At 37.0% G+C, this 19,743-nt stretch overlaps 1 protein-coding gene across 7 annotated transcripts in view; it reads right to left on the bottom strand.

Annotated features, from left to right (window-relative positions):
- MAPK10 (mitogen-activated protein kinase 10) overlaps nucleotides 1–19,743 on the bottom strand; it is a 151,436-nt gene that overhangs the window by 72,327 nt on the left and 59,366 nt on the right. For 4 of the 7 annotated variants that reach the window (XM_030492128.1, XM_030492130.1, XM_030492134.2 and 1 more), the window contains one exon: nucleotides 6,415–6,486. In XM_030492128.1, the coding sequence (XP_030347988.1) occupies nucleotides 6,415–6,480 (66 nt within the window). In that variant the 5' untranslated portion in view covers nucleotides 6,481–6,486. Of the gene's footprint in view, nucleotides 1–6,387; nucleotides 6,487–19,743 lie in introns of all 7 variants that reach the window. The other 3 variants (XM_030492135.1, XM_030492131.1, XM_030492133.1) reach the window with 1 other exon arrangement.

Below are 19,743 nucleotides of genomic sequence, written 5' to 3'. Positions count from 1 at the left end.
GGCACAGCACCTAAGATGAGCAGGACGCAAAAGAGCGGATGTTATGAGCTAGCAATCACAATGGCTCCTCAGGGGTCTCCACCCAATCTCAGACAAAGAGACTGGTATGGAGAACAGCATGTGTCAGAGGTGAATGCCTTCGATTCCCTCAGGATCTTAAAGGATCATATCTTAAAGCTACAGTTTGACCTTAAAAGTCAGATGCTGAGATTATACAAATTGAAATTCTGAAGCGTGGTAAAATCCTGAGTCTTCTTGCTAGCTCCAAAAACGTACATACAGGCAAGCCATGCTCACCTGTGTGCATCTGCTAAGTCAACAATGCTATTAATTTAATGCTATCCTCCCACTTGTACAGGTGTAATTTTCTGAGACAATTCAAATGCCAAAATCCTGGGATGAACAGACATTTACTGAACCCTCTGCTTTGGATTTAATGGTCACAGGTTTTACTGTGTAAATCTGGATGGCCACAGAAGCAGCCACTTGAGAAATACAAAGTAACTTCACACTGAAAAGCCTACTATTTTTCGTTGTTTATTCTGTATATGCCACACTTACAGCAAAAATAATATCTATTTTTCTCATCATAAAGCCAGTCGTCTTACTTACTCTTGCCCTCCCTGAACTGAAAAGGCCACAGATAGTGATCAGATCTCCTACAAGAAACAAGCTTTTCATCTTGTATATATGTTTGGGTGTTGTATTACAAGAGTTTTAACATCAGACACATCACATTTCCCCATCTCGTTCCCATCCTGTAAAGATTGTATTAGTCACCCTGTCCTCCTGGTTTCAATGCGTTTTGAGTGGGATTTAATGGGTTAATTCTCCTTCTTTTAGTCCCTCTCCAGCAGTCTTGTCCTAGCCCCCATGTACAATCTACCCTCCTTTATGAAGTCAGCCTTTCAAGTAGGCAACTGACCCTTGCAAACAACTCAACCTTGATCGATTAATCATTGATCTTTTTTCTATATTTATTTTGCTCACTCTATTTTAAAACATCATATTAAACCACTTCATTAGGTGGAGCACAATATTCATAAGTGATGGTTGGTTGGGGTGAGGGGGCGTTGGTGGTTTTGTTTTGGTTTTTCGTTGGTTGTTTGTTTAAACACACTGTCCTTGTTTAACCTCTTCTAGCTCAGATACCAAAACCTCAGCATCTTCAGAACTGGCTCTTACCTAGTTCTGATTACACAAGAATCAAAAAGAAACAGCAGGACTGCCTTCTGTTTCCTTTTCTTTGGTATCTACTCTAAACACAATGCAAAACACTATTTACATATTCTTAACTTGTCCTCCACATGTTCATTGAGATTTAACTACTTATACTTGCTTCTTTCAGGCACAACATTTTTGTAGTTCATTTGTAAATGTGTTATCATGTGTTCTTAGAAGTCACTGTGACTCAAAGGTGTCTGCTTCATTCTAGGTCAGACTTCTAAGAGAAGAGCAATATGTGAGTATCTGCACAACTAGTTCAAAATGATTCCTCATTCTTTTGAAGCCTGAAGAATTCAACACTGACAGACAGGTAACATCCAACCCTGGTCATCATATCAAAGAAGGTAAGGATGAGAAAAGTGGTCAAGAAACAGTGAGAGAATTCCTTGAGAATGAGGTTTCTTTATGATCAGAAACTTAGTGATCCAAACAAAAATGTAGCCAAAAATACAGGAAAGAACAATTTAAGAGTAGGCGAGAAAGCTATGGTAAAGATGTTTGGAAACATCTCATTCAGGCACAGCTCCAGAAACAGGAAGCTAGACACATTGTGGAATTGTGTCCAAAACAGAGGAAAGAGATCGGAGCAGCCAGCTGCAGGAGAAATGAGAACACTGCGGTTTGCATTCATCAGTTTGTTCTGAGGCCCCAGATTTGAAAAAAAGGCAATAGCTTGGAAAGAAGCAAGACACAATTAAGATTAGGAAAGAGAAATGGGATCACTAAAAGTTGGGCAAAACATTGCAACACTAAGAAATTAAAAGTATGCTCAATTTATCAACAGTAGTGAAGGGAACATAGAAACACAATGTGTTAAGAGCATAGCAGACCCAATATGGGGTTAACTCCTCTTTATTTAATGCATATATTGATAATAAAATATTTTTCAAATACTTTACACTTCTCAGGAAACTGGAATTACACTGAAATACTGAGTATTGGTTTAAGAAGCTTTCTTCTACTATGCAAGCAGAGGCAGCAAGAATACAAAATGTTATGCCCCAATGCACATCACTGCTTCCTTTAAAAAGAAGGGTGAAGAAGCAGCACCTAACAACAGCCCAGATGAAGTTCTCAAATAAATAAATTTATCAATATAACTGTATAATTACAGTAGTCATTGTGAAGACAATAGCTAATGAAAAGATTCTTTTATAAGGAAAGACTATAAGGAGCTGCATAATTTAATCACACCTTTTGTTAGAAATAGACAGGTCTTGATACTATGAAGCATCATTTCAGTCTTAGAAATCCAAGATACAGGTCACTGCTTCTTGATAGCTTATGAATACCATTCAATCTCCCATTGGATAGAAGGCATAATTATAGGACATTCTGCATCAAGACAGTTTCTTTAATGGTCAAAGTACTAACTTTGTCCAATCTGATTAAAGCATTAGTTGTAATTAAAATGGTTTATCAAAAGTAGCGTAAAATTTAAAAACAGATCAGATAAATCAAGCAATCAATAGAGAGCAATTCAGTTAATAAAGCTAGTCTTTTCTGTATGTAAAATGAAAAGTTTTCTAAAATAATGTAATTTGTAAATTATCATTGATGTAATATTGCATCTAGGAATTCTATACACATTTTGTTCAAGACGTGCATACATGACTGTGGAAATGAAGCAAAATAGCAGGATACAGGCAAAAAGGGATATCTAGAGAGAAATTAAAGCTTTTAAAATATTATTGTTTGGAGGTTTGTTTTTTGGTGGTTTTTTTTTTTTTTTTTTCTTTTTCTAAAGCACCAATTGAGTAGAACTTTGCAAAAATACCCTCGACATGCAAACTAGAATTTCATTCTAAGGTTTTCTTTTGGTGGCATCACTACCTATTTCAGTATGTAAAAATGTTGCTATACCCTATCTGGGACATGAAATTGTTTAAACTGGGCAATAAAGACTAGCAATGATGCCATACCAAAGAATTACTACGTAAATTTATATTCCTGATTCACATTGCTTTCTTAACATGTATGGCCAGGTCATCTCAGTAATCCTGTGTCCTGCTTTTCTGTTAAAAAATGAATTGTTGCAGTACTGTAGAAATACTATTGCACACAAATTCTAATAATAAAGATTTTTTTTTTATTATTTTTTGCAAAGACAAGAAAATTCAGGATTACTGCTCCAAGTAAAAAAAGAAAAAAATCATAGAATTGTATTCTCAATAAAGGTGTCCTATGCAGCTGAAAATTCTGACAGGCTATACACATCTTGATGATGACTTTTGAAAAATATTGAAAAGCTAAATGAGGGAAAACATGAGTGAAGCAGTCAGTACCTTTAGACATTGTTAGCTGTTATTCAGCACTGAAACTTTGATTTGTTCTGTTAAATATGGTGTTTACGTACAGACTTTAAGTGTTACCTCACCTTAATCCACACCAAGGAAATCTGTGAATCTTGTTTACTCTTGCCTTCTCATTGGTGGGATGTAACAGGGGGAAAGCATATTCACCCCACTTATGCTACGAAATATTTCTCAGGAAAGACTTCTTTTTTCTTGAGTTGGAAATCCTTAAGATTCTATTTCTGCTGAATTCACATTTCATCCTATGAAACTAGTACACTCAATGACATAAGCTCTGTATCAGGAGGAACAGCCACTTTCTTTCATAGCAGATAAAGCTATGCCTTTTAGGCTATGAAAGAGAAATTGCCACAAAATATTTATTACAAGAAAAACATGTCCACGGTACTAACAATCATTGGAGTACTTTTCAATATTATACCTTTATAAAAGACACTTCAGCCCAACTCTATATTTTGTAGAAAGTCTACAGTGATGCACAAATTCCGAATGGGAGCAGGACTTCTATTCTACATGGTAAACATGAGCCACAAAATTGCAATAATCCATCAGATTGTGTATTCTAGTAGACCATCACTAAGGGCTCTCATCTTAAAAGGTCAACAGGGCAGTCAACTACACCATGCTGACTTTTTCTGATAATCTGTTGCATATCTGTATAGTAGAAATAATTTTTGCATTTGGCGAACCACATGAAAATATTATTGAGTTGAATCATGTTCACTGGAAACTACATTCTTGTGGTCTCTTATCCAGATACTGCTGGGATCCTTGTCAGTTGTAGACACCTCAAGATTTGAATGACCATATCTACCTCTTGCTGATAATATCCTTTCTTCTGTCACATCTTCATTTTTTAGTAACAGTAGTTCCTGAAACTCTTAGAATTGCTGATTCAGCAGATAAAAATTTCCCAAAGGTACAAATGAACTTTATGCTTAGAGCAGAAGAATTGTTAGTAAATCACAGGGCATTTGATTTCCACATTAACATTATGAATTAGCATGGAATAAACAATATTATTAGCCGGAGACTACATAGTTTCTACATAGTTGAATAGTCTCTAAATACAGATCTGGATTTTGGATCGAGTATTACCAAGATGCAGATACAATCCACATCCTGCACTATGCAACACAAATGAACAGCATCCATGACAGTGAAGGTCCTAGTGCAGCAAAACACAAATTTAGAGACTGTTCTTGTACTTAATGCTAACTATGCGCTTAACCGTTATTTGGATCAGGGCCTATCTTTATGGAGGGAATAAATTAATATGAAGCCTGAACCAGCTTTTACCCTCAGGAGAATAAATTTGAAGATCTGAAGACCTTGAAAAGGTATTTGTGTGATAAGTGCTTGAAGGATAAAATCCTGCTTCCTGCAATGTCAAGATAGTATTTCTTGTATGTATTTATTGGATGACTCCTTTTTGGGTACCTGCTGTAGGAGTTGGATATGAATAATTTTTATTCAGCATTAAAAATCTTCCAAAATACTGTCAATTTCACCATATATAGTTTAACAAAAAACCTTGAAAATATGTCTGGTTCTGTCTGTGCCTCTGAAGACCTTTTATTAAGTTAGGGTAACAGCAAAGGAATAGTTACAGTGGCATGTTTCCAATAAAAGAAGAATCTGGAGTGCAGTGACAGAAAGCACTGGATGTACATGGTCATGTAGTGATTGATGCCAAGACTAAAGAAGCACTGAACATGAAAGGAAGTGATTGAGAATACTTTTCCTCTGCATGTGTAAAATAAAAATGTTTCTGTACAGCTCTGCTTTGGTCTGAATAAAAGGGAGAAGAAAGTTGCCAGGCAGAGCTATGCAAAAAACTATTTTGCACAATGAATGTAACATCTTTTTCATACAATCTGAGGAAAAACCCTTTTCTTGCAATTTTTGCAAAAAACCCCATGAAACAAACCTCCCAGCACCTGTCACTGTTTTGTGTTAAATGCTAACATACAAGTAATAGCTCTTTCTTTTTTAGATTTGTACTTTCACTTACTTGGACTCCGTAAGTAATATAACGGGAAAAAACAAGTGTTTACCATAATTCCATTTCTAAGAATGTAGCATTGTTCTCATTCCTCAAAAATAAAAAATGTTCCTAATGTCCCTCCTAATGTCCCAGATTATTGGTCTCCCATCTCACAAAAATAATTACGAAGAGACAGAATTCAAACACAAAACAACGATGTTCATAAGTGAGCAAAAAGCCTCATCTTTTGTTCATGCTGGAAAGGATACATACAGATGTGACTTATATATGTTAACTGACTTAATCTAACCAGGAGAACAAAAAAAAAAATGAGCAAATCAACATGATTTAATTTGCTATAATGCAGTCTCATGACTCCAACTGCACAGCACATAATGTTCAACTGGAAACAAGACAACCTCTAGTAAAGGTAGAATAAGGGGCAGAAATCTGTAGTAACAGGCTTTGTCTCACAAAAACAGAGGCTAAGATAAAATAGCTCTAATTTGCATATTTCTGTGAAAGCATCTGTGCACATACAGTTATTGTCTGATCCACCATTAAGTTTATTGGAAGCACAGCCAACTTTTTCTGTTTGCAAACTCTGCTATTATTTTTACCTAAAAACCATCTCTGAACATTAACTGACATTTTAGCAAAACAAAATCAAAAATCATTAAGAGCAAACTACAAAACAAACTTCAAAAGAAATAGAAAAGTAATTTTTGTGATGCATTCTTCTGGTTTTGATATTTACTCTTATAACCAGTTACTTGCAATAAGCTGCTTAAATTCACTTCTATTTTTTTCTTTTATTATGCATGAACTGCAAAAATGAAATACAAGTATATACTGTACCTTGGTTTACCTGTAAGGAACACACACCTGACAAAAGGCAATCTTCACATCCAGAGTAGGTTCACCACAATAATACAAGAAATGGCGGCTCATAAATACCTGCAATTACAGAAAAGTAGACATAGAAATCTTGTATGTCTGCTGATGTGCGAGTACAGTGCAGCTCTATCCACATTTGGATTATAAAACTAACAAGTTGCTACCCAGCTTGTGAACAACAGAACCCAGATACAACATTGACCCATAAATAGGCTCTAAATTCTTTCCAGTGCTCATCAAGGTTATGGCCTCAAATAAGATTTGTTTAAATCCACAAAATTTTACAGTAAACGATGCCATTACCTCAAAGTTTATTATGTCACTTGTATATTTCTACATCAACAAAAATAAAATTCAGGTCAATGACGTTCTGAACAACGTGGGATGGGAGACAGTTATTATTATGGAGGAGAAAAGAAACAAGTCCTAAGTTGACAATTATTAGGAAAGTTATAGGAACTGAAAGACTAATTACATCACTGTATAAATTCGTGGCACAACCACGTTTGTTTTTATTTTTGGGTCGGGTTTTTTTTTTGTGTGGGTTTTTTTTTTTTTGGTGGTTTTTTTTTTTTTTGGTGTTTTTTTTTTTTTTTGTTTTTTTGTTTTTTTGGTTTTTGGTTTTTGGTTTTTTTTTGTTTGTTTTTAAATAAAAGTAGTATGTGGCAACAAACTTAAGTTATTGAACAACAGATTCAGAATCAGCAGTAGGAGAGAATTCTTCATACGCTGTTTCACTACACTGTGCCTTGCACTGCTGTGGATGTCAGAAGTCAATGTAAGTCCTAGTATGATTCAGCAAATTCACATAAGCAGCAATCTGTTGAAGACTATTAACCTCAAAAATATCACCTCTGACTCAAGACAACTCGAAGTCACAGTCTGCCACTATATGCTTACCCTATTTTTAAGATTCTTTCACAGGCATCTATTACTGTCCAAGGGAGCCGTACACCAGACTAGACAGGCCTCCCTGTGTACCCTATTACAGCTGTTTTAAATTAATTCCATAGCACCACATTCAGCTCTGACTAACCAATCCTTCCTTAACTGCAGTCTAGCATGGGACATCCACAAAAAAACCCCATAGTAATGCTATCAGGCTGAAACATGACTTTGGAGCACACTGATTTTTCTGCAGGACTCAAAAAACCCCCTAAAACAAACGAACAAACGAACAAACAACCAACCAACAAAAAACCCTGAAAAGTTTTAACAGTACAATTAAAAAACCAGCAACTTTTATGTAAAAAGAGATAAATAACAAAGAACAATTTTAGAACATGCATGTTTTTATTTTAAATATAAGCTCATTGTAAGGACTTATAAAACAAAAAAATGCAACCACCGCTCCATTAACATGCGGCCATGATCCTGAAACACGATGTGTGTCATTACAGCACTTTCCTTCAATAGGAACAATTAACTAACTTCAGGTGTAAATATAAGTAAGACAAGACTTAATTTGGAGTAACTTCATCTCACACAAACTCATCGTGACTTAAGAAACTCTAAGGAAGTATTCACCAATACTTGCATCATGTGTTTAAATTTTAATGAATGAATGAATAATCCTGTTATGAAAGCAAGTGTATGACCTTTTCTGCATCATGTTACATTGTCTGAGGCTGCTGCCTCATTGCCCAGTGAGTCACATTCCAGTGAGCCTCACATTCCACAGAGGGTTTATATTAAAACAAGAGGGAGAAAGAAAGATTCAAGAAAAGCTTTTAACATTAGTCATACTGCCAGTGTTTTCTGGAAAGCCAGCAGATAATTATACTCTCACACTGCTGGTATATATACTATGAAATCCTATTGGTTGGATGCATTATATTACTATAATAATGAATAACTGAAGTGTCATTTGTTATAACATGCCACATTCAAGACAGAGTCTACTAGTGGAAGGTGAAGAAAGGAATGGAAGGGAATTGGGGAAATTTGGTTCCTCACTGAATTTGCTGCGAGGATCTAACTGAGAAGACACTTTGTATTGTATATGCATTACTAGTCATACACAGTTCCTCAGCTTTCCACAGGAGTGACTATAACTGTTAATAGTCACCCTCGGACAGAGCAGTAAACTGGTGGATTTTATGAACTGGAACACATTTTTCAATTTATTATATTGTCCTAGTATGCAGTTACTGCTTATAAAATAATAGATGTATGATATGTTTTAATAGCCCAGATCAATACTCATATTCCTCTGTGCATGAGATATATCAAAAGAATCACTAGAGAGATGAGATCCTCCAATTGTACACCAGGAATTAGAATATATTTCTGTAGCATAGAGGTCTGTGTGTACCCAGAATGTGCATACCCAGGGTAAACCAGATTAGAGTTCATGTTTTACATAGTGCGTGTCTTTGTATATTGAAATCATACAAGAGTCTCTTTGGTGCCCTGTAAGTAAACACACATGTATGTAACTTCTAATTTCTTCACACAGAAAACACATTCACATTCAACTGTATAAATACGCTTGATTATATCTCCTCTGGTGCTAGCTGACACCGTGTCAGTAGAGACATTGAAAGTGCCGGTGTAAAGTGCATAAAGAACTGGCTTGATGCTGAGATAATTGGGTCACAACATAAAGCAGTTATAAAACAAGAAGCTACTGACAAACAGCCTCATTCACTAGAGAACTGTGCTTTAGGTGAGAGCATAAGTATCTAGTATTTCTTTACTTCTGATCCTTTATCTTTTCAACCTTGAGCAAAATCACTCAGGGTGGGAAGAACTGGGAGAATGGAACAACAAAACACCTTGTAATAACCCAGGCTGGAATCCAGCTGGGAAGCCAGAGATTGCAGTAGCATCACAGGGAGAAAACCTGTCAATGAAACACTAGTGCCACTACCAGATCTTAAATTTTCATCACAATAAAGGCATCTGTATGCCAGAACCTGTAAAAACATACAAGTCTCAGCAGCAAATACATGATCTCCTTTCAGACAAGATACTAGGAGGTACTGAAATCGGAGAAAGTAGACATGAAGGCAAGAATAAGAAAATCCTGAAAATCCTCTGAGCTTCCAATGGAACCCAAAGTGAACTGCTGCCTGGGACTGTGAAGATGCCACTGGGGCTTGGCCTCTACCTGGCCTTTTGCTTTCCCTCCTCTTCTTCACTCTATTCCTTCTCCTTATCAACACCTACTTTTCCAAAGAGAACATGGGCTAATGACATGATTCAATTTCAAGCATGAACTTCCCCTTCCCCTCAGCGCTGCTATGAAATCTGCCTTTTCTGGAGAAGAACTGTTTATTTTTAATAATGTTTATCTTTCTCTCCAGGGATCAGCAGGATTATCTCATTATTAGTCAAATAGCTCTTTGAAGACTGAAAGGATTAAATCAATACTATGATTACTGGGAGCAGAGAGGAAACTGTGCAACGACATAGACAAAACAGACTGGAAAACCAATAGTAACTGTAGTTCTCAAATATAGCCTCCTGCAGTAAAACTTTCTGCTCATCCTTGAATTCTTTCCTCATCCTCAAAGCTACAGCCAGTGACTGTCTGAGCAATTTGGCAACCAGTCTTTTAGCCTAGGGAGCCTTATTTTCCTTCCCAGGCTGTACTACTGTTCACATCATCGGCTTCTGGATCATGAGTGGAGAGCCTGTGTTTGCCTTAGGCCCACTAGACGCAAACTTTGAGCCTAAGGGACCTGAACTGTTGCTGTGCTTGTCTGAGGAGAGTCTCAGTGCTTGCACCCACCATGTTGCCTCCAAGCTGTTTCTCTGGCCGACACTTAACAAGCTCTCTTGTCTGGAGAAAGCATCACAGTCACTTTGTTTTCAGAAAATACCTCCATGACGGTTTCTCATCCCCATATCTCCTAATCAACAAGCAAATCCTTCATGCCCAGTAGATATTGCCTTGGCCTGTCAAAGAACATTTTAAGCTTTTTTTGTGACAATTTTGAAGACAAAAATGGAGCCTTAGGAAAGTTCCATATAACTTTGAATTAAGAGGTGCAAAGGAGCCAGCTGCCCTGCTGCGACACTGCTTTCTTCATCACAGACTAGACAGGCAGGACTCTTTACCTCACCCCACAGCAAAATCATCTATGTCAAATACACTGATTCAGGGTTGAAGCAAGGTTCTTGATGAGAAAAGCTGCAGTAGCTGTTAGACATGTATTTAAACTGGTGTTGCTGCTGTTGAAATTAATCAAGTCCCAAACTAGCTGCGGTGCTGTTCTCCCACACTCCTGCAGCTATACTCTGTCTGAGGGTTGTTTACATGTCCCATAACAAAATGAATTGGAAACAAATCCTTCAAATCCTAACGTAAAAAGCAATCCTGTGAAAAAAAAAGTATAATAAAAAGTATGAGTTCCAATTTAAACAGAAATCAAACAGCAGCTGAAGGTATTGTGGGCAGAGCTACTTTTATCTAAAACATGACTGAACTGGCAAGGTTTGACTGCACACTGGAAGGTTTTAACAGAATCACAGGACATTCTCCAGTAATATGCTATTATCTATTCCCAGGTCCACCAACTGTTAAAATTTCAATAAGAAGGGGAAACTACACATATTCCTATTAAAAGCCAAATCCAGCATTTCTGCTTATTTGATTATTACCATCTGAATACATCACATGTGCACTATGGGTACAGTGAATGTGTTCCCTATCTTCACAGTGCATAGGCAGATAGTTCTACACTTGTGCTACAAATGGCTAATTAAAGTATTTATTGCTGCATTATTCTATTTCACTCATGAACAGAAGGATTCAAAGCATGTAAAAATTAATGAAATAGGACAATCCTTTAAAGTTTTAAAAAATTTATCTTGTCCCATTTCAGTGAGAGGGGGTGATTTATCAATTTAGCTGTCACTTAAAAACCTTCTTGAAAAACACTAATGTTCAAAGATTAACATTTATGAATTATTAATGCTTCCTGTTTTCAAAAAGTGTTTGAATCATTTCACGAATTTCCAGCACTTGAAATCCTCTCTCCGTCTGAAAATATCTCATCACATTAGCTTATCAGTTCCCTGAAGCTTTGAGTAGTGCTTAAACTCCTGCAATTTTTTTTTTTTTAATTTGGCTATTCTGCTCTTTATAAACAGCAAGGAGAACAATACAGAAGTTACAGAATATTGTTATTATACTGCATCTTTCCATTTAGCATATTTGTATCCTGAATGTGTGAAGACCAGACCAAAGTCACATAGGGAGAGAAAACATACCAGGAGAGAATGGTAGTTTCTGATCCTCAGGCTGCTACAGAATTTTATACATGGGCCCTGTCTTTAATGTGCTGGACCAAGAAAGAAGGGCTGCAATTTGCCCAGATTTTTCATATAACTGTTGCCAGTTATGTTTGGGATATATATGTCCAAATATCCTATCAAATTGGTCTTCAAAGACCAGACATGCAGGTTTATCAGCAATTTTCATAGAACTTTTTTTTTTTTTTCCCCACATCTAATTTAGAACACTGTAACAGCAGGGCATTTTCAATATCAGCTTCAATGAGAACCACTGCTTGGCAAGAAGCTTCAAGATGTATCAGAGGATAAATATGAACTGAAATTTGCAAGTGGATTAATAATAGACAAGGAGAGTGCTTCCACTGATAAAAAGTGTTTTTCTGTTGTGTCTGTGCTGTCATTTTAATTATTCTTGGAGTAGCTGGGGAAAGCAAGAGTGTGAACAGGGTAATTATTAAGGTTAAATCCCAACAGAAACAGATATCATCTTCCACAGGGATGAGAAGTGACGGTATGTAAAAATTAACAAGAATCATGCAAGCAACTCTAAAACAGAACTGCTGGAGGAGAAAAGAGAGTGGTAAAGAAAGAAATTAGGAATAGCAATGAAAAGGCTTTCAGAGGAAATATATACGAACAGGAAAAGAGCATACACACTGAAAAGATAGGGGATTGATAAGCAGGGTTTTATTAATGATCACAGCTCACATGCAGAAGACAGGAACAAATGAGCTCCAAGTCTGGCCTTGCTACCGGCTTCCCATGTATTCTTAAGTCAATTATTATAAGTCAGATTTCCACACTGGACAATACTAGGTGTAAACACCCAAGTTATAATAGTCCAAGATATCACACACCGAACTATTACTTACTTTTACAAACAGGTACTATCTGAGAAAGAACCTGTTCATGTGAGGTGCTGCAGGAGGTTAATTAGTCAGTTTATGATGACCTTGTCATAATTTCTCGTACCGTCTTTTCATTTGTGGCTGAATACCTTCATTCTCTGGTGCAAATTCAAAGAGAAAATACAATCTAGCCATTTCCTAGAGGCATTAAATTAGACTTTGCAGAAGCAGCTCTGAATTTGCATAAAATGAACGTCCAGTGGTAAGTGTGCAAGACCATAGGTACTATTGTCACCAAAAAAAGTGAAGAAAACCAAACTGGAAAGAACTCAGCAGAATGAAATCCTTACTACTTGCCTACCATAAGATAACTACCTTTATGACAATGGTAAAAGCAAGAGGTGTTTTTTTTTTTGGCTACATTTTGACAAGACTGAGACAAAAAATTGATGTAACCACCTCAACAGAGTTAAATGAAACATTCTGCCCTCTCAGAAAATTGTTTTCCTCTATTAAAAAAAAAAAAACCCCAAAACAACAACAACAACAAAAAAACCCCAAACCAACCAACCAAAAAAAAAAAAAAAAAACCCACCCCACAGAAAAAAACAACAACAACAACAAAAAAAACCAACCCACAATAAAAAGCTGTTCCTTAGATAAAATTCAGTGGTAAAACTGCCTGAACACACATAATGAATCACACCAAAACTATTTTTAATACACTCTCAAGTCACAGCACAACCTCCAAATGTAATTCGAATTCAGTTAAGTTTGCCTTCAACACAGATGGCCCTGGTACTGTATGACTGGTCAATATTACATACATTCTATAGAACACATAGAGAAAAATACTCAGTTACAGTCCACACCAAGCAGTGCCAAAAAAAAAAAAAAAAAAAATATTTGGCTAAATTATATATTCTAAGCTCTGAGAGGTTGGAATTAATTTCTAATATGTTGATCTGGATGCTATTGAATCTCATTCTTAATATGCTGCTCTGTTACGCAAGTTAACCACCCCATTAACAAAGGGTGCATGCAAAAAGGATGAATATCCTAGTCAAAAGTAAAACTCTAACTTCAGAAGAAATGTATGAAAGGCCAGGGCACTTAGATCCAGATATAAGTCCTATTTCATGGTACCTTCATTTTGTGGCACTATGGTAAAAAGCAATTTCTATGACAGTTTCATTCAATTTAGAGGAAAAAAATATGGCTTTGGTGATTTAAGAGGAAAAATTATGGAAACAAAATAATAATTAGCCATGATTTTCCTTATTCGATAAAAAATTCTGTTACAATTTACTGATGCTCATCTTTCTTATACCAAAGTTTGTATAGTGGAAACACAAAAAGCTTTTTAGGACTATGGAGTAATTTGCTTAACTGACACTTGTATTTATCATCATAACTTTGAAGGAACTGCATAACTGGCCACTGAATTCTGAAGCTGGCCAATTTGCACCTCACAGTTATTCAGGAACAGAACCACAGAATCACTCACACTGGAAGGGACCTTGGGAAATCTATTATCCAACCTCTCTGCTCAAAGCAAGGACAATTGCATCAGTTGTTTGCAAAGTCAGAATGCTCAGTTACTGCTTTGGTTTGTGTTTATATATTAATACAATAACTACATAACTAAAAATACTATTACTCTAAAAAAAATTGTAAGAGGCTTAGTTCTAGAGTATGAGCCTGTGGCCATGAGCAGATTATGCAGTAAATTCTGCAGTTACAAAACAGCTTATTTCTCAAACAACTAAAACCCAGATTCCTTCCCTTCTCAAAAAGCTCTTCCCCCTCCTAAGCATTAACATTTCTAAATTTTAATTATTGCCATTCCAAAAACTCTGTTAGAACTACTCATCTCAGGGATGCAAACAGGATTTATTGCAAAACCACTGCAAGATGTTAATATCAAATGGCAGTTGCATCTTGTTTAAGAAAACACAGAAAATACTCTGATACTTTCTGGGTTGTGTTGATTAAAACCCTAAGCATACAAGAAAAAAAATCTTAATGACTAAGAAGAGGCCCTGTGTTTCTGATGATCAATAATTAAATCTAATATGATGCGAGACTGGAACAAACAGCTTGTCTGCTGCTGGACTACATCCATTTACCTATGATGTTATTGTTTAGAACATATGTCATGCTAGTGCAGAAAGGCTAAAGAAACCAAAACTCCCTTCAAGTTAGGCAGGATATAAACCCAGTAAAACTGAGTGTCTCCTTGCTCCAATGGAGCTGGGTAAAAGTTTTTCAAAGGATAATTGGCTTTGTACTAAAGTTCAGCCTACAAGCTGATGGACACAACTGCACAATGTTTTCTTCTTTAGCTTCCTTGGCTGTCTGCATGCATCAGATGTAGCACGTGTACAATGATACTACAATCACTGTGTTCTACTAAGCCTCTGTAGGTTTGTTTTCCCCTCTCCAAATAGGCCTTTCTCCTTAAATGCTACATCAGACTCAGGCATGAAGTTCTTACATTAATCAAGCCTTTGACTACACAAAAATTGAAGTGCAGCACCTAAGCTTTTACTGATGCCCAACTTCATGCCTGACACGCAATTTGCAAAAAACTTAGCTTACTATGTTTAGCAGCTAGACCAAAAATGAAACAAAAGGAAATGAAACTATCTGTTACTAAAAGGAATAAAAATGATAATTATATATCCAATCAATACAATTCAAGTTCTAGGATCTGACGAAACAATGAGAGGGGAACTATTTAAAGAAAGCATATCTACTGCTGCCAAGTGGTGTTGCTGTAACAGTGTCATTTGCTTTCCTACAAGAAAAATCACTGTAAGTGGCTGATTAATGCAAAGATACAGAATTGTGAAGGTTATTGTTAGCTACCTGTTACACAGAGCACAAACTAGAACATTAGAAAAAGAATTTACAGTTTTGTGAACTCAGACTTTGATAAAGTCAGAGAGTGGGAATTTCAAAGACTAAGTAGAAACACTTCTTTATGTACATTTCTTTTTAGATCAAGGAACTGCTTTAGGGCCCTCCTATTTGAGGCATACTGTGCATATTTACAGATTCTTATACTTATCAGTAAATCTTCTGTGAGAGACCATGAGAAGCAGATACAAGCCAGACAGCCAGAGCACTCCCCTGTTCTGGCTTTGCTGCAGCAGAAACTTTGCATCTCTGTTGTATGTCCTGCAGCAGCCTTTTCAAGCCCCTGCCATTTCAGAGGATTTATTTAGAATATCTCTCTGATTCAAGGTTCTTCCATTTTTTATAGGCTGTCATGCATTAAATAAAGGAGCAGGGACAAGAGATAACAGGGAGAAGTGTCGACTTTGTTGAATCCTACGGCCAGACTCCATTAGCTTAGGATGCTGGCTCTCTTCAAATATCACCCCACAAAACACTGGCTCTCACAGAGGGACCAGCAGTTTATTTCAATGGGCAGGGACTTCGGAGAGCTGGAATGTAGCACAGAGAATTATACATTAAAATAATCCTTGGGATTCTTTTCCCAAGTGTGAAAAGGCCAGCAGGAATCATACATGCCAGATTTAATATACTTTCCTGTGTCACATGGCACAAAGCAACTCAGGTGAAATTAAAACAGCAACATTACAAAAAGATAACTCTGCTGCAAAATACTTCTCTGTAGTTGGTTTTTATTTTTTTGGGGTGTTTTGGTTTTTTTTTAATTTTCGTAATAAATGAAAACATTGTAGCATGAAAGACATCGCATTTTCATGGGCCATCATGTTCTTCTCTAGTTGCAACTGCAGAGCTATTTTCCTACATACATTTCCCAAATTCACTTTCTAAAAGAAAATTGTTCTCTCTCTCTCTCTCTCTGTGAGTTTCCATCGCATTAGAGTTCTCATCATATCATATCCTTGGAGACACACAACAGAATATGGAGAGACCATAAAGACATGTTTGGAACTACTTTGCTGAGTGGCAAAATATTCAATGACACGAGGTACTTGGGGATTAACCTTTAACATTAGACTCTATCTATTCAGAAAAGTGCATAATCCATGCCAAATGAAAAAAAATTAAATGCGGTTTTTCATAAGCCATTCATTAAAACAACCAAAGAGAGAGGAAGAGAGAAAGTGATTCTTGGAAGTAAACTAATACAGCAACATGAAAGTTTTTACAGTATTGAAATGGAAGGCAGCACATGAAGATTCCAGTAACAATATAAAAACTTCGCATCACTGCAAACTAAGCTGAAAGTGTAAGGGTAGAGGTGCCCTCTTTAGCATGCTCTTTTTAACCAGAGACTACCTTCTCCTAGTGCTTTGGTAAGAAAAAAGGAACCAAAGAGGCAAACTGGGAAATTTTCTAGATAAACCATTTAGGACAAGAAAAAATTGAAAGTGAAACAGGCTGTTTTGTAACTTCTCCCTCCTCATTGCCACCAAGAAAGAGATACTAGCTCATAACAGAACAGCAACGTAAATGCTCTTTATTTTGTCCAACCCTTCACACTTAATTCTACTCCGTATAAATCATTAACCGATTTGCCTTATACTCATCCCAGTTAGATGGCAAGATTGGAGAGTATAAACATTACACATTTTGTAAAGTTTCATGCACACATGCCATCAGATCAGAAATACATAGCAGTAATAATAATCACACCACTTACACATGTGCATAATGCACATGGTCATCTAAAGAAGAGAAAGTTCTTAAGGGAGATATAAGCCCACATGCCCTTTTTGTTCTAGGAAAATCTCAGTGATGTAGTGTGTGCCCAAGGCATAAATGCTTCCTAGAGCTCCCATGGGGACAGCACAGCTTCACATTGGTCACAGTGGAGGCCTGTGCTCATAAAGCATAACACAGCCCTCACACACTACCTCTGAAGCACTGGCATTCACTCTCCCAAACTAGACATCTAAACATGAATGAAAAATTTAGGACTTGGTCATACGCCAGGGCTCTAGAGTTTTAGCTAAGGTTTCAGGGGTTTAGTGTGTTTTTCAGTTGGCAGCCTTTATTAAGGGCTCAACTGGGGATCATTTTCTGTTTCTGAAACATCTGTTGGCCAGTAAAGTCACAATTAAGCTTAGCTCTTTTCTTGCTGCGGGTAAGGATTATATACTACAAGAAAGCAATTGCCATTTGAACAAGCAACAGATGAGCAAATGTAAAGGTTTCTGGATTCACTTCCTAGTGCTTTTACACTTCAACTACAAATGTAAACATAAAAAACCTACATATATATAAAATATATGAATATTTTTTTAAACTGTAGCAGACAAACGTCTCAAGCCTGATGGGCTGTTATCCCTAATTTGCAATTGGAATTCGAATTAGATAACTTAAAGTCAAAGTATGTTTCCTCTGAAGCACCTGTCAACTGTGTCTACTCCATCATCCACTGGGGTGGCTGAGCTGGCAGTCTGTGACCTCAGTCTTTGTCTACAGGCTGCTTACATTGAGGCACCTGCCCTTCTCTAAGGCAAGTGGCTGCTGCTGCTGCTGCTGCCATGATGACATAGGTGTAGTAAGAGGTATTCTTTTGTGCCTGCACATGAACCATTGCCATTACTTCGTTGATAGAACATTTTAAGACTGCCTTTTTCTCTGTTCCAATTTCTGGAAGGTTAGGAAGTTCCATGATTTCTTGTTCTCTTGAACCTCACAGAGGCCACATGTCCAGAATACAAGCATAAGCAGACAGCATACTACTCTGCTGTCTACTTTTCAATGCCAAGCTGAAAAAATGTTCTGCACATAAGACAAATCAACTTAAATCAAAGTGACCTGACATAACTTGTAAGGAATTATCCCGCTGTGAGACAGCTGATTGATTCCCTTTCTCCATTTCAAAGTGGTAACATGGACTACTGCAACATGCAATGAACGTCATGAAGCTGCTCCACAAAAAAATGACTTACTGTCCCTGAAAAACACCTGAATTTAGACAAGAAATTTGCTGCACATGGTTTCCAGCCTCCTGTATACTACTGATCAGAACATACTTATTTACTTTTACATAAACACTGCAATAATGTGCATAGTTCATGTATTCCCTAGGTAATAGACTCTTAACTGTTTTTTCATCAAAATCAGTAAGAGACAGGTTCAGTGATACTCTACAGGAAGGAAACTAATGATAAATAAAACAACTTTTAGACTCTTCCATTCACCCTTTCCCCCAAAATAAAAGTACAGTATGCTAAACAAAAGTAGGAGCTGGATGTTTTACAAGAACAGGTTTACAACACTCCCCAGGAGCTCTTCCACACACATTTGACAGATAATAAAACCAAAGCACCAGCAAAATAAGTGACATGCCCACGCAGTCAGGAACAGTGGCCTAGGTTTAATCCACCTACTGAAAGCATCAATGAAAGGTGTTGCTGCGTTGCTTCAGCCAAGACTTGCAGAGCTAAGCCAATCCCTGGCTTAGGGCTAGAAGATCACAGACACCAATATGGAGGATGACCAAATAGCGTTTTATTAAACAACAGCAGGCATTTTATGCCTTTCGGCCACACGGAAGTACCTGTGCTGACCCAATCAGAGGGCAGGTTAACAATTTTTACCTTTTATGGTATTGCCGAGCCTTGCCCCACAATTCCCCTCTCCATGCTATGGGGCTTGTGAGAGTATCTAGGGAGGGGCTCTCTCTTTCCGTACATCGCGATATCTTCCGGCCGCCAGACCTTAACTACCTACAAAAGGTAGTGTAAATAGGATAGGTGAAATTCCTAAACAGAATAAAAATAAAGGAAGACTGGGTTTCGCTGAAACCCAGTTGTGTTTGCACAGCCAAACACTTTCTCTTTTTGTATTTCAGTTTTGAATCCATACATTTTGAGTGTAGAAACAAGCAGCTGAATAAACTGACACATTTCTCTGTAACATCTAGTATATTTATAAGATTTTTTCTTTTCTATTTTTTTTCCCTTCTCCCCCCCACCCCCCACTTTTTTTTAACTCTCTGTTTTTTCAGGACATGTTTCTGGGTGTTGGTGTGAAACCAAATGGATACATGAATAATAACAGACTCCATATTCTTTTGAGTGGCAGGGAGTTTTAAAGTTGGTCTTGGCAGAAATTTGTGAATGATGGTGGGAAAAGGAACATGATATTTCTGAAGCACAATGAGCCTTTAAAGCACTTGTAAGTGTGCCTATAAAACTAACAAACACATGCACGCACACACCCTCTCTCTGCATCAGTACAAACACCTTTTATCAGTCATTCCATGTCTCTC

This window comes from Strigops habroptila, chromosome 7 (genome assembly GCF_004027225.2).
Source record: "Strigops habroptila isolate Jane chromosome 7, bStrHab1.2.pri, whole genome shotgun sequence".
Lineage (NCBI taxonomy): Eukaryota > Metazoa > Chordata > Aves > Psittaciformes > Psittacidae > Strigops > Strigops habroptila.
The sequence above is the reverse complement of the archived record's forward strand: the minus strand, read 5'-3'. Positions and strand labels throughout refer to the sequence as shown.